This window comes from Mauremys reevesii, linkage group 9, assembly GCF_016161935.1.
Source record: "Mauremys reevesii isolate NIE-2019 linkage group 9, ASM1616193v1, whole genome shotgun sequence".
NCBI classification, from domain to species: domain Eukaryota; kingdom Metazoa; phylum Chordata; order Testudines; family Geoemydidae; genus Mauremys; species Mauremys reevesii.
The window spans coordinates 89,119,914-89,135,614 of record NC_052631.1 but is presented as its reverse complement, the minus strand read 5'-3'; the positions used below and the strand labels follow the sequence as shown (position 1 = coordinate 89,135,614).

Sequence of the window (15,701 nt, the reverse complement as noted above, 5' to 3'; positions counted from 1 at the left end):
AGCCACCCATTCATTCCTAAAACATGCACATTTGTCAATACAGTACAGTAACGCTTCACTTAACATTGTAGATATGTTCCTGAAAAAAGCAACTTTAAGTGAAACGATGTTAAATGAATCCAATTTTCCCACAAGATTTAATGTAAATGTGGGGGCTTAGGTTCCAAGGAAATTTTTTGGGGGCAGACAAAAGGCATTATATACTGTAGAGTACTCTACTGTACTGTGGTTGGGAGGTGCCCCTGGCTTCCTCACACAGGCACAGCCCACGGCAGGCAAGGACGCTAGGAAGCACCTTGCGCAGCAGCTTCTGCCCAGAAGAATAGGCGCCAACTTTACCAGGAGATGCTCCAGGCCCGCCTCTTCCTGTCCCCGCTCCACTCCAGGCCCACCTCTTCCGACCCCCACTCCACCTCTCCAGAGCACGCCGCGTTCTCACTCCTCCCCCTCCCTCCCAGTGCTTCCCCTGCCGCCAAACAGCTGTTTGGTGGTGCTTAGGACTTTCTGAGAGGGAGGGGGAAGAGTGGAGACGCGGCGCTTCCCTGTTCCTCCCCCTCCCTGCCAGAAAGTCCTAAGCGCAGCCAAACAGCTGTTTGGCGGTGGGGGAAGCACTGGGAGGGAGGGGGAAGAGGCGGAGAAAAGGAACTTGTGCAATGCTCCCTTGTAAAGTCGAGTATCAGGGGGTAGCCGTGTTAGTCTGTATCCACAAAAACAACAAAGGTCCAGTGGCAACTTAAAGACTAACAGACTTATTTAGGCATAAGCTTTTGTGGGTAAAAAAATCTCACTTCTTCAGAGGCATGGAGTGAAAGTTACCGATGCAGGCATTATATATGACACATGAAGAAAAGGGAGTATCTCTGTAACATTATATAATGCCTGCATCGGTAACTTTCACTCCATGCCTCTGAAGAAGTGAGGTTTTTTACCCATGAAAGCTTATACCCAAATAAATCTGTTAGTCTTTAAGGTGCCACCAGACTCCTTGTTGTTTTTGTAAAGTCGCTGCTCTTCCACAGAATCCTACAAGCAGTGGATAGAGCAGGCAGCCAAACGACGTTATCATAGAATCATAGAATATCAGGGTTGGAAGGGACCTCAGGAGGTCATCTAGTCCAACCCCCTGCTCAAACCAGGACCAATTCCCAACTCAATCATCCCAGCCAGGGCTTTGTCAAGCCTGACCTTAAAAACCTCTGTAAGCAGAGTCAGGATGAGCTCTACCCTGACATCTGGTGGTAGATTATGGGGAGTGCAGAAAGAAGTTTCAAGTATTCGCATTAGCATTTCAGTTATTTGCATTGGCACTCCCACCCCACTTAGCATACTGCACAGCAGCCTGGGATGGTTATTTTCACAGCTATGGGAGCCCCAATTTCATTGTTATTGGGGCAGGAGCAATAAAATGTTGTCATCCCGATTAAGTAAATGAGGAACTACAAAACTGTCTTATGATAGAGGGTTTCATTGTCAACTAAATAGCACTTCCTAGACAAGGGACGTGGGTTCCAAAACCCAGTCAAGGGAGAGAGGCTGGGGACAGATATCTGTACTGGGTGGTGCAGGCTTCTTGTGTGAGCCAGGAGCACCAGTTCCACCTATGCCTCTCTCCACTGTGGAATGTCAGAGTTAATTTTTTGATTCCCTTAAGAGTCTAGATACAGGTTACTGAGCTGAACTCACTGGCACTGGGGCTCCCCTACTATGAGCTGGAATCACTAAGAGCTGAAATCACTGAAGAGCTGGACTTGCTGAGCTGAGAGCACTGAGTACTGTGCTAATGAGTGGGGGAGCCTGAAGCAATACCGTGAAGCAGAGCAGCTGGCAGAGCGGTGTGGAGCAGTTTGTGCAGCCACTGGGTGAGTGGACCCAAGCAGCTCGCGAGGACGGCTGGAGTGGCTCACAGGACAGCTGGTGGACCAGAGCAGCTGGCAGAGTGGAGCAGCCCACAGAGCAAGCGGAGATGAGCTGTTTGCGGGGATGACTAGTGGAAGCAGAACCCCACGAAGAGGCAGGGCAGTTGGCCCCAAAACCATGTAAGGTGCCCTTTTCTACCCAGGCTGGGGAGGGGGACCTCTGCAGAGAGACTCTTGAATTCTGGGGCTGCACTGACCCGACACAGAGACTTTTGGATTGTGGGACTTTTGGGACTGTGGGTGATTTGGGGGTTGCTGGACTCAAGGGCCCCGAGAGAAGGACACGGCCCAATTTGCTGGGGTGGGTCTTTGCTCACGGTTTGACCTATGAACTCTAGCTGAGGTATTTTCCCAATTTAATGCTTGTTGTTTATCATGTAATTAAACCTTTTCTGCTACACCAAGGCTCTGTGCTTGTGAGAGGGGAAGTATTGCCTCCTCGAGGCGCCCAGGGGTGTGTGTAAGATTTTCCCAGGTCACTGGGTGGGGGCTCAAGCTGGTTTTGCATTATGTTGTGGGGAAGGGACCCCTATGTATTGAACCCGGCCCTTGCTGCTATCGTTTCGGCCCGGCAGAAGGGTTACACCTCTAAGGAAGGAGATTCCACCACCTCCCTAGGTAACCCATTCCAGTCCTTCACCACCCTCCCAGTGAAAAAGTTTTTCCTAATATCCAACCTAAACCTCCCCCGCTGCAACTTGAGACCATTACTCCTTGTTCTGTCATCTGCTACCACTGAGAACAGTCTAGAGCCGTCCTCTTTGGAACCCCCTTTCAAGTAGGTGAAAGCAGCTATCAAATCCCCCTTCATTTTTCAGTTCTGCAGACTAAATAATCCCAGTTCCCTCAGCCTCTCCTCATAAGTCATGTGCTCCAGCCCTCTAATCTTTTTTGTTGCTCTCCGCTGGACTCTTTCCAATTTTTATAATTATAAGGGAGCATTGCGCAACTTTAAACGAGCATGTTCCCTAATGGAGCAGTGACGTAACTTCGAAACAACGTTAAGTGGGAGGACGTTAAGTGAGGAGTTACTGAACTGTTCAACCACTTTTCCGGTCATAACTAAAATGAGTATTCAAACTGTGATGGAGAAGAGGTGACTGGACAATCCGAGAAATGCAAGGGAAACCAAATGAGGCTTTGTCCTGTATGCAAGGTATTTGTGAGGAAATTATGATCCAGTGGTCGGAAAGGCATTTGGTCTGACAGTTTGTTTCATAACAGATAGGTGTTTTGTCATGATAACCACACTCTGATCACTGGTTGGGTTCATGATTCACTAATAGATTCCCTATCTTTTTGTTCTGTATTTGTACAGCCCTGAGCCGAATGGTCCATGGCTAGGGATCCTAGATGCTACATTCATACAAATAATAAGCAATAATAAGATAATAACAATTAAATACTTAACAAAGAAGTGAATGTGTGCATACATTATCCAAGTTTAAAAATGGAGATTAAACTGAATAAATTCACACATTTTTCTGAGAAAAAAATCATGTAGGACTGACAACCAAGAGGCATCCTTGAAATATTTGATTGCAAACATTCAGAGTTTAATTTGGCATAATCCAAGATAATACATACCTATGCACCCCATTGTTGCTAATCATTACTTTGAATATTAAATATTCCCACTCATTTTACAGGTTTTTCAAGCAGTGTTTGTGTCAAAAATATTACTGATTTCTTAAAGCACCTTTTTTTTTAACAAGTTAACAGTTGCTTTGGGTCTTACTGTTAATCAGATGGTGAATGTGACCATCTGTCATTATCATCTGTGAATTCTCAGGAAGGAAAATACAAACCAAGGATGCAATTTAAAAATGCTTGTTTATTAGGACCAGATTGTGACCTGGCTAATGCACTCGTGCAGGGGAATGAGGGATGCAAGTTGTATCGTCGATACCATAAGGAGAGAGAGAGAACAGCACCATGGAGGCATAGCTTTTGACTTGCCTTAATCTCCCCCTTCTGCCAGATGTACTGGCAAGTGCAGTTCAGCAGTGCACCACTGGAAGTAATCTGCCCCAGGTACAGCACTGGGCAGCTGGCAGAGATTACCTCCAGCCAGAACAAGAAGGGAAGTCAGAATGCAAAGACTCACAATCTGCTATGGGGGCAGAGTAACTACACGTGGCTTTTGCCACAAATCATAATTTAATTGAAAAGAAAAAAAATGCAATTATATCTGGAGGTCAAGTTTAACAACTAAAATAAAAAACAATGGATCAGAATCCCCATGAGCTTGGGAGAAACAATTTGTGTTTGAAATCTGTGGCTAGGGCCTAGCTCTAAAATATACTCTTCATCACGATTTTTATAAAGAAATACATTTCAACAAGATTTAAGTCAGTTGTCTTCAGAAGAAATGCTGCACTTTACAAAGGAGGAATCCTTACCCGTAACCTTCTCTCAAATGCTGAGATATTGCCTTTGGTCTGCTCCTTCCTTTGCCTCCATTCTATGAGGTTTGAATTATGCTCTCCAGGTAATGAGATATTGCACTTTCCCAAAGTGGGGTTAACCACGCCTGCTAGAATGTGGGGCTCTGTGTTTAGAGTGATCTCCATTCCGCTGGCAAATGTGACTCTCAGCGAACCATCCGGGCTGACCCGATAGATATTCTGCGTGTTGTCTGTCAATAAAATAAGATGGGGAAAGTTCAGTTCTCCACCTTTATGAAACAGATGTTAGATGTGCAAGGGTATGTTTGTCCATGGTTTATAGGCAGCTGTATATATACCAACATCGGTATATGTTTGTAACCTGGAGGCTGGAGGTCTTCAGATATGTAAACAAATTTTCAGTAAATTTAGGCCTTATTATTTTCATATGGAGGCATCCTACATCCTGAATAAAGGTCATTGCCTTCAGATCGTAGGCTTTTAAAAAAGTGAATTCATCAGGTTGGCTTTTCGGCCACTCTGACAGTATGCTGATGATTAGTCTGTTGGGATCAATATGCCACTAATATAGTAAAGCATAACCCTTAAATGAACTTAACGAAGAATTGAGGTCGAGTCTGACAGTTATTTTTTCAACTATCTAGTATAAGAACCTCTCCCCAGACTCTGTCCTCTTTATGCCATATAAAAGGGCTGAAAAGCCGTATTTCTGGTTGTGGGAGGATTTCCTGGCACAGGTGCTGTGAAATCAGTGATAAGGCTGCCTTCTGAGGACCCCCTCCACAAGCCCTGGCATATAGAGCATGTTAGGGGTGCAGTTGGCGGCAGGAGGGGATGTGTCAGTGGTGAGACCAGAACATGAAATGCTGTGAAGAATCTAGGCAGTGCTGCAGCCCACAGGGCACCCAGTGGAAGCTGCTATAGGCTTAGATAGGCTTCAAGTATAGTTAAAATTATGCTGCAGGCCCTGGAGCTGCCCTGGATTGGGACAATGCTAAGGTGGTTTAAAGCCACCTTAAGTCTTCCTTCCCCGGGCTGTGAATTCTGTGCTGCACCTCTCAGGGTACTTCTGCCCTGGAGCTGGAAGGTGTAATTTCCAGCTCGATGAGACATACATACGCTAGCTTTATTGAGCTTGCACACTAAAAATATAGTGTAGCTGCAATAGCTTGAGCACCTGTCTACTCAGAATCTTGGTATTCATGACCTGCCTACATGCACTCAGCAGCTGATATGGGTCACATTTTGTTGTCATTCCTATAAGAACCACTGCTAGAAGGTGGCATTGCCAGGAATGAATTTCCCACATCAGCCACTGACGGCATTTCCATATTACAGTGTCAATATGGCAAGTCAATCTTTTGCGGGGTATTTCTTAGAATGACAAAACTAACTGCATTAAAGTCAATTCTTACCACTTTGATATTGAGATACTAAATGGTGTTACGCACAAAGTCTAGAGATAGCAGAGATTTAAAAAAACAGTGTACCCATTGACCCCTGAATACACTCATAGTTGGAAGTGCACCCACCAATGGTCCATTTCTAGTAGTTACTTGGGTAGTATAATAAAACAGGAACTAGAAATTTGTGTTGAAGTTCGGAGGAAACAAATCAGACAAAGTCAGGTGATTTTTTTTGGCAAACTGATAAAAATGCAAGTGGCTATAGTTTCAAATTTAATAACTATGGCAAAAGAAACAGAGATACTTTAATTACCTTGTTTTAAAGTGTATATAGTAGAGGTAGCTGAGAAGTTTGTAGCTGTGATCACATTTTCTCTGTTTGAAGATTCAAGTTCTACTTTTGTTAGTTTTTCAACATCACTGTGGAAACTGCTGACCTCACCAGTTGGAAACGTTGCATTAGTCAGGTGGCCTTCAAGGTCATACCTGAGAAAACAGAAGATTCAAATGTTACAGAACTTTGGAGAGTGTCAATATAAATTTGTATGTGCTCCTATGAGCAATTATGGTGCAAGTTTAAATAATGCTGACTGCCAACACTGCACAATAAATAAAAAGGTAAATTGTTTAATTAATTGTTAAATGTTGTGTTAATTCTTCTACTTTTGAATTTTTTATCTCTGATTTGAGCTATATTTTTTAGTACTGCTGGATAAAATAGGTAATAGGTCACTTTAGTGTAAAACTACTGTCTGAATCACCTGTATCATGTTAGGTTGCAACATATACAATCCGTGGTGATTTAAACTTTCTTTGATGTGATATAGGAAAGCTGCCACTAGAGGTCACTCTGCATTCAGATAACTAACAATGACATTTTCTAATATTTGAATCAAATTAATCCTAGTTCTTAGATACTGCAAAATACAAACATAATATTTTGTTGCTGAATTTTAAATATTTAATATGTATGATGAAAAATTAAAAAACTCCTACAGTTATAAGTAAATACGTAGGATCCAATTCGTAATGGTTATGTTGCCTGCTTGGTACTTCCTTAGATGAGTATTTCCCATGGGATTTCTTGAGTAAGAACTACTCAGCATGACACAGGACAGTAGTAACTGGACCTAAACATTTTAGATAACCCATATTTCATCAGTGCCGAGTGAATTATTTTATTTCAGGGAACATTATGTATATTCAAATCAGCCCACATTATGAAAAAGTGAATAATGCACAGACCTGGAACAACATCTCAAATGGATTTTCACTTCTACAAATATGTTTGTACTCTTAACTGAGGTGATCTTCTGGACAGTAGTAAAGCAGAATGAAAGCCCGGACAGAGGCTGACCCGAGATCTCAGTTAAACGGGTCTCTTTCAAGGCTCTCATGTGATTTTGTGGTTTTATTAATATTGTTACTACTTAAGATAATGTGATTTTTTTTCAAAATTAAAACTGATTCATATCTCATCACTACAAGTTGTTAACACATATTTAAGCAGTACTATTTGGAATTCAAATGATATACAATAATATCCTTTTCATTATAGCCAGCAGCTCGATGCAGATGATTGACTAACCTCGCTCTGAAAAAATTTATGCAGACCACCACTCTGTGCCTGGCATTGGTACATAATAAGGCCCAGTCTTATAGCTCCCACTGATGTGAATGCTTCTGACCCATCCAAGTGGACAGATTGAAATTATAGGTCTACTTATTTGAGATAGGACTAGTCATGTGAGAAAGGGCATATTTCTGAATAGTTAGATTATTATATTTTAAAGTCTTTCTCCCCATATCTACAAAACACTATGAGGCCAGATCTCTGCTAGTGTGTCAAATGGTGTAGTTCCATTGACTTCAATGGGGCCACTCCATTTTACAGCACTGATCTGGCCATGGTCTTTGTTTAATGTGCTGACAGCATTGCTGTACTACAAAAGACTAAATTAGCCAAACAATGTCCATGTGGCTGTAGAAGTATTTGTGCATAAAATGAGGGAAGAAGTTTGGATTCCCCATAAAAAGAAAGAAGAGAAAAATACAGCAGATGTTCTTTTCAGATGAAAACATGTTTCAGACATAACTGCTGAACAACTTGCTTTTTTGCCAAATTAATTCATCAAATGCTAGAAATATTATAGTTATCTCTCTGTGTTTTTCTACTATACTCATATATATTATGAACGCTTACATACATTCCACCCCCCCCCATCCTGGTTGTATGGAAATTGACCAGCTTCCACAGCTGCTAGTTAACCTGACTAATTCAAATCACTATTGTTCATCATTAGAAAACTCTCCATTAAAGTTGGTCAATCATATTTCATTTCCTGCCTGATGGAACAGATGCGAGAGGCTAGCCAGAGCATTCAGATTGCCTATTTTTTATTGCCCCTTTATTGGAACTCATTTGAAAATAAAATTTAGGGTCTGATTCTGCCACCGTAATTATGGTATACATAACTCCCTACACAGTTGGGACTAGAGGAAAATATGCTACTCAGGGTCAGTGTAGATGTGGACATGAATGATTATACATTTAACAATAAGGGCCAGATTGCAGAACCCTTGCACTGATGAACATGTATCCAAGTGAGTGGTCTCACTGAAGTTAATAGAACTACTCGCATAAGTGAGAATTCACCAGTTTGAGTAAAGATTCCACAATCTGGCCATAAAGAGATCTTTTACAGTTCCCTCCTAAAAAACCCCTGAAGACCAGATTCTGCCACCATTATTCATGATGAGTATTAAGTTACCATGAGTACCATTCTTGGGATCAATGGGAATCATTGCAGACCACAATACGGTAAGAGTGTCAGAATCAGGACCTATTAATGTTAATTTAGGACTCAGTTACACAACCCTCACTCAGGTCAGTGACCATTTAATCTTGCAAATAATCCCACTGATTTCAGTGGAACTACTCACATGAGGAAGTACTCACCAACGAATGAGATGCACAATGGACAATGTACATTCAAAGCTCATTTTCATTTCTATATACTGCATATAGTTAAGGATAAGAATAAAAAAATAAAATGATTTAAAGGGAACCTTTTCTGATATGTGATTTTTTTGTCCTAGTTTTTAACTGAGGCCCCTAACAAAAATCTCTCTCCTTTCATGGCTTTAATGATACAATATTAAAAAAACAGATGACTGAAAATTGTACATTAGCTGCAATTTTATGCAAGTGTTCTTTCAGCACTTCCATTTAATCAGATAATAGTAGATGGGTGACAAGTGCTTTTGTAGGTGGTTTTCCTCCCTCTTCATAATTTCTCTCAGAGAGAGAAACTGACATACAGGTAGATGTTCTGAACTATTCATTATCTTTGCTCGTATTCCAATGTATGTATGATACATGTTCTTAAACAAACTCATCCCTATTTCAGCTTGACAGTGTCGTGGTTTGAACTTATAGATTTGAATGCAAATCTGGTTTAAAAAACAAACACGATTTCAAGCAATTTCATTTGAAAGTTGTTCATATATTAATTCTCCTGGCCCCAACCCTATCTTTATGTAGGATTCAGCAGCAATTCAGATGCATCTAACCCTTTCAAAACATCTAATTTTCAAAATGAAAATCAAGGTGCTTGGAATGTGGAAAGTATCCTGACCTATCTGGAAAATACTGTCTGAGTATACAATACACAAGGACTATCTTATCTTGTAAACCCCTCAGAGAAGGAGGGCTCAGTTCCATCCTGAAAACCTGTGCTATCAACTATAGTGCTAATTACTGTGCGTTGTCCCACTGACTGTAAATGTGTGTGTTATATTTCATCTGTCATGGGATTATTCACAGCAGTAGTAATTATTCTTGGAAGAAAAGCATTCGGGCCCTAATGTAACCACCACTGGAAGTTACAAGTAGTCACTGAAATCAATGGGGCTGTTTGATATTTTTACTATTACTCCTGGCCATAAGGGTTTGCAGGGTAGGACCCTAATACTCTACCCCATTGGAAACACAAATTATAAGTGGTCTAATGCTTCACCTGGAACATACATAATTATTACAGGTGAATCATTGATAGAAACATTAGTCATACTTAGATGGATGACTTAAAATATTTGACAAAAATATTTATGGCAGTATTGCATTTTTTATTTTTTATCTTCTTATTATTATTTTGTAATGGGAATACGTAAATTCCACTGAATGATCGTGAGAGAATAACAAATAGATGGCCTCTCCTCTCTTCCCCATTTCATCACAGTGAAATCATATTCTAGAATGAGTGATGACAGTAAGTTACATCACCTGGAGTTGAAACAATGAAAGTGTGAAGAAATGTTTAATTTAGCAAAACTTCCTAATGCTAGTCATACATGTCATATTCATTTAGAATGTGCTCTTTTGAATTTCTTGTTGTCAGACAACGTTATACCCCTTCAAAACCCAGGTGTCTCCAAGTGACGAAGTCTCTCTTACATCCAACGGGGAGCACTTACAAGAAGACTGAGCTCTTCAAAAATAATGTTACCATAAAGCTTTAGTTATGCTTGAACGAATGACTTGCTGGAGAGCAACAGATTCAAGCAATAATTCCATTAAAGTATTTTGAACCGAATGTCCTGTATACATTTCAGTGGGATGGGGGTAAAAATAGCCAATGAAACCTGCCAAGAGCCACATATGTAAAAATAATCTGCTCTTGAAAGGTTATCTGCTACTCAAATGAAAGATAAAGCCCTGGTAATTATTTTAAGAAGTAATAGACATGATCTGGAACTATTATGAAATCTTTTTGAAAAAGTGATTGACCAATGGCTTAGATCCTGATCCCATAGTTCTGATGTATTGAAATGGGACATGTCCATACTGTCAAAGTTATGACAAAGAAGTTAAAAATTAACTATAATACACATTATTGTAGATCACTGAATTCAATTATTCATGAAACACATATATATGCTTAATCTACATCTAAAGCTCTTAGAATAAGTGAAAACATTGTCAAATCACTGTCACAACAGCACCCGGGACACAGTGAGCACTCTGAATTAATTTGGAGAGCATTATTTTGGTCCATTATAGCTGAAATTTGTACCAGTAAAATTCCTGAGATCAAAAGTTGAACTAGGAAGAACATATATGGTACTGTTTTCTAGCACACCATCAAAAATGTACATATCTCCATTTTATTGGGCTTATGCCAACCCTTTTAATCTGTCTATGGCAGAATTATAGAGGCCATGATGGGAAAATATCTTAGATATCCAATCGCAGCCTATGCAATGAGCAGCAGTTTTTCTCTGCATCAATCCCACTCAGACTTTATATAATATATTTCTGGAGCCCTCTAATGATCGTGACTCAACTATCTTGCTAAGCAGTTTTGGCTATTACCGAATTCTCACTGTATTTTCTGCTTATATCTAATCCGATTATTTCCATTTTTAGTCTTGGACCATAATTCATTCTTTTCACACTATCCAATAAAGAAAACATTCCTTAACCTTCTTTCCTATTAGCACCTCTGAAATATCACAGTGTTAACATGCATAAGTTAATCAATCACTCCTTGTATCCTTAACCAGCAACACTAAAATGAATTGGTAAAAAATAAGGAATCCTGAAGTGTCACACATCCCTTGAAGCAAACATGAACCTTTTCTTACATGCAACCTCCCTCTGGGATGCCATCCAGTTAGTTTGAATGTTTGATAGCTCCTATATCCCCCCACTGCTTGACTGACACCTTTTACCATCCTTTCTTGCTCTCTAGAAGTGCTTTCAAGTTTATATTTAGCATCCACCACTCCTTAGGCCTTTCTCCTGGACTCCCTTGCTAGTTATTATATATCCTCTTTGCCTACTGTTGGAAACTTTTCCATCTTTCTCTATCTCTGTACTTTCATTCCTTTAAGATCCCCAACTTAACTTTCTCTTGCAGCACGCTCTCCAAGTTTAAGTCAAGTGTTCTGCTAACACTATTTCTCCCTTCTTACTTTTTCCTCCCCAGGGCAAATTTCCTGCTCCATTTCATCACGTGCATCTTCACCTGCTCAACCACCTTCTGCTAACGTCCTGAGTAACAAAGCTACTGCCACAGCCTCTATTCTCATTTGTAGTCTCAACCACACTGATCAACTCAATTAAATGCAATCCAAGATGCAAAAAGGTCCCTCTCCAAACAAAGTTTTTTATGGATCCTCCTCATTCCCTCAGTTGGTTTCTAGACTTGAGCTCTCTCTCTCTCTGCTCCTCCAGCTGCTGTCTAACCAAAGTCACAAACATACTGTACAGATTGCAGGGGTTTTAAATAACAAAAGGGCAAACAAAGTATAATTTCAAGTACTTTTTGTAACACTTAATACGTACTAAGTATTGTGCTTTCACATACAGCAGGCTTTGACACTTCAGAATTAATACTGCTGTGTATTGTATAAGCTTATGCAACAGCTCTACATGTCTTGTATCGTGCCGAGTTATTAGAGCTGGCTTGAAAAAACACAATTTTCATTCCAAATAGCATGCTTTAGGAGACTTCAGAGTAAAGAAAAAGATGTTTAAAATTAGGAACTTACTCATAAACTGTTGTCCATCCATTCTCATTACTTTTGGTTGCTAGAAGACCTGTGTTGCCAGGATATGTCATCAGGGCTAAGCTGTAGCTCTGAGCATATACTTTTTTCAGAACACCATTGCTGCTTATTGTTAGCCAATACACCTGGCCTCCAGGCACCACTAGCCACAGAGGCAACCCACTAGCATCTCTGCGAATATGAACCGAATTCCCATTGCTGTTAGTGATTGTGGCAATGTCTCCTTCTCCATTGTATGTGAAATTGTAAATATAGTCCCTTGTTATCAGATTAAGTGTGTGAAGATGGGTCCCATTGGTGGTAAACTGATACAGTTCCTGGTCTGCTGGGGATGCAATCTCATAAATATTCATGTCACTGAGATGAGCCTTGTTTCGACTGACTGCACGGATGCGAATATTGCCAAGATCTGCTATGTACAGTGTGTCATCAGGAGAGACTGCTAAAGAAGAAGGTGCTTTCAGCTTTGCATCTTTGGCATATCCACCATCACCTGGAAAAGAAATATAATCCGTAATCTCTGTGTTTACCCTTTCACAGTGTGAGACATCACACTCTGCCTCCAGAATCTTTGATAAGAGTTAGTGAACCAATTTTTTTTTCAATGAATTTAAAACCCATTATCTATAATGGTGTAATTCTGAATCAGCATCACTGAAAATTAACAATAAGATACAATTATCTCAGTTACACCAATTTTGCTAAATCCAAAAGCCTGCTGCTGGGAAAACTATTACATTGTATGATGCGAAAGCACAAAATAATGACAACTGAAGATTCTCTCCTCACTTCTTTCCCACTGTCATATAGTCAAAGTACAATAATTCCATAAATAAAATATCCACTCATAAAATAAATAGCAGTAATTTGGATACAATTACAAGTGGAGATTAGCTTATATTAAAAAAAAACAACCAACCCAACAACCAGCGTGTAATAAACTTTAGTACAGAACAAATGAGAAATATCAACCTTGCCCCCTTCCCAGCCAGCACTGGCAACTATCTGGACTGGACTGGACTGCACTGCACATCTCTTCCTCCAGACTTTTCAGCCAGGGGGGTCACTGCACCCTAAGGAGTGCTGGAAGAATCTCCATTGTTATCCTTTACTAGCTGAATAAGGTCATACCAAGTTGAGACTTCTGAGGTCAATCTCACCTATATTTGAACCTGATGTCACTTAGAGGTGTACTTGGTGCTTTCATGACTACTGCAGTGTGAAGTGTCAGTGAACCAAACCCTTTGGCCCACAGGTGTTTGATTTTTTTCTCTCTTCATATCAGATGCAAACAACGCTTTTTGCTTATTAACGAACCCCTGGCACCAAGGAGGGGTGTTAATTCCAGTGTCCTGGCCGAATTCCAATCTGTGTAATTACAGCCAGCCTATCGACAATTCCCCCCTGTAGTATTGTAATTAGATACAGTAACTCTGCTTTCTTATCTAAAATGTTGTGCTGTGTTGCTCTGCCCTGTTAAACTGCTACCATGTTTCCTGCCAGAGAATACTGCATTGGACTGGTGGATGAAGACTGAAATAAGTGATTACATTCTCCTCTCCCAGAGCATTTATGAAGGAGGTAGTCATAATTTGGCTTCCAGTATTCTGGTGCATGAAGGAGGGAGCAGCTTGCGTTGCCAGAAGTGTTGACTGGCACACACAGTATGTGTTGTGCCAGAGGGGTGTTGGCTACACCACTTAAAATGTGCAGCAAGAGGCAACTTTTGAACATCCTCTGTGGTTCAGGTTTAGAGGAGGCATAAAATAGGGTTTTACATTCTGTGTGAAGCACTTTGGGACACTCGATAAAAAGGGCTATGTGGACTCCAAGTAATTAGCACTGAAAGGTAAATTCCAAGCTCTGATGGAGGACGGTGATATCTGAAAATGGATAAGCAAAACTGACATGTAAGGTAGGCTCAGCGTGAATTTAGACCTGTGCATAATGATCTGCTTCAAAACAGGGTAGACAAAGCCCGCCTGGAGGCTCCTTCAGTGCCTACTGTGGAAAGATACACATTTATTTTCTGCTTAATTAAACGAATTCAAAAAGATTTGCCGAACTGTTACAGAATTTCTTAGCTTCTTAAGGAAAAAGAATCATTTTACAGTTTTTGTTCTTGCAGATACTGTAACCCAAACCAAGACTATGGGCTCTCAACAAAATAGGGAAGGGAGATGATTAGCCTCTGCTCACCTGAGAAACAGTCACAATTTGGGTCAATCTTGCAGTCACAATCTGTTGGGGATCCAGCAATTATGGAGATCTCACCATTTGTTGTAACTTGCTGTATGCGGTTTATCTTTCTTTCATCTGTCTCAGCAATGTACAGTGTCCCACTGTGAGATATACTGATTGCTCTAGCTGATTCCAGGGTTGAATGGATTGCCACCTTGCTGACCAAGAAATGATCCATGCCTGGTACCTGGCAGTGAATAGGGCGACCCGCAATAATTCGCACACGCTTAGCCTCAGAAATCTGCAGCACAATGTTATTGTCCAGTACATACAATGAGTTGTCTATAGGGTTGACAGCGAGGTCTGTTGGCCACTCTAACCGCACCTGCAAAAACAAGACTAGATTTGATTAAGTGGGTTTTTTCTCCCTCAATACCACTCTCCATAAAAGTCTTATGATGGGTGCAACAGAAAGAAAGAAAATGAATTCACAATGTTTTCTGCAATATGATGAGTGACCAATCTTTATCCATTTTTATTATAATGTTCATTGTGATTAACTCATGTGGTAATTAACACCCACAAAACTTGTAATTAATGCTTTTTAAAAGGATGGGTACAACCCTCAACATAATATTAGGGAATATACTCCATTTAAATAACCATAGGGGGACTCATTTATACACATGCTTTTAAACTGTGCTCATCACCATGGTATATGGGCACCCGGTGGTCTTTGGATGTCATTGGTGTTCCATTATATTACAACTTCAAGCTTGTTTGGCTGGCTGTCAAAAAGTTTCAGCAAAGCATTTTCAAATGGTGGGATCATTTCTAGTATTAATGTGGAAGAAATGCTTATTTCTATTATACCTTAGCATCATCTGAAGTTTAAATGTACTACTTACACAAGCCCATTTAGGTGGGAACATAATAATACATATGCATCATGCAAATAAAAACACACACAATTCATGTTATGCAACATCAGCCAGAAAATTTTCCAAGTTTGAATGTTATTGTTTCAAGGTTGCAGCGAGCTTTGGCAGAGTGAAAAACTAGCAAGGGACTGTCAGTGTTATAACACTAACTGACTGCTAGGCCAAGAGGAAAAGCTACAGAGCAGAGGAACAGGATATTTTTTCAATGCTTATTAACTAAGAGCGGAACATTAATAAGTCTTATCTACCATCCCAACTATTAGCTAGTTAATTCTT

At 40.4% G+C, this 15,701-nt stretch overlaps 1 protein-coding gene across 16 annotated transcripts in view; it reads right to left on the bottom strand.

Moving 5' to 3' along the window:
* Window positions 1–15,701, bottom strand: part of TENM1 (teneurin transmembrane protein 1) — a 697,978-nt gene that overhangs the window by 24,887 nt on the left and 657,390 nt on the right. For all 16 annotated transcript variants that reach the window (XM_039487530.1, XM_039487526.1, XM_039487540.1 and 13 more), the window contains 4 exons: window positions 14,503–14,869; window positions 12,286–12,796; window positions 6,044–6,216; window positions 4,319–4,554 (listed from right to left, as the gene is read on the bottom strand). In XM_039487530.1, the coding sequence (XP_039343464.1) occupies window positions 4,319–4,554; window positions 6,044–6,216; window positions 12,286–12,796; window positions 14,503–14,869 (1,287 nt within the window). The remainder of the gene's footprint in view (window positions 1–4,318; window positions 4,555–6,043; window positions 6,217–12,285; window positions 12,797–14,502; window positions 14,870–15,701) is intronic.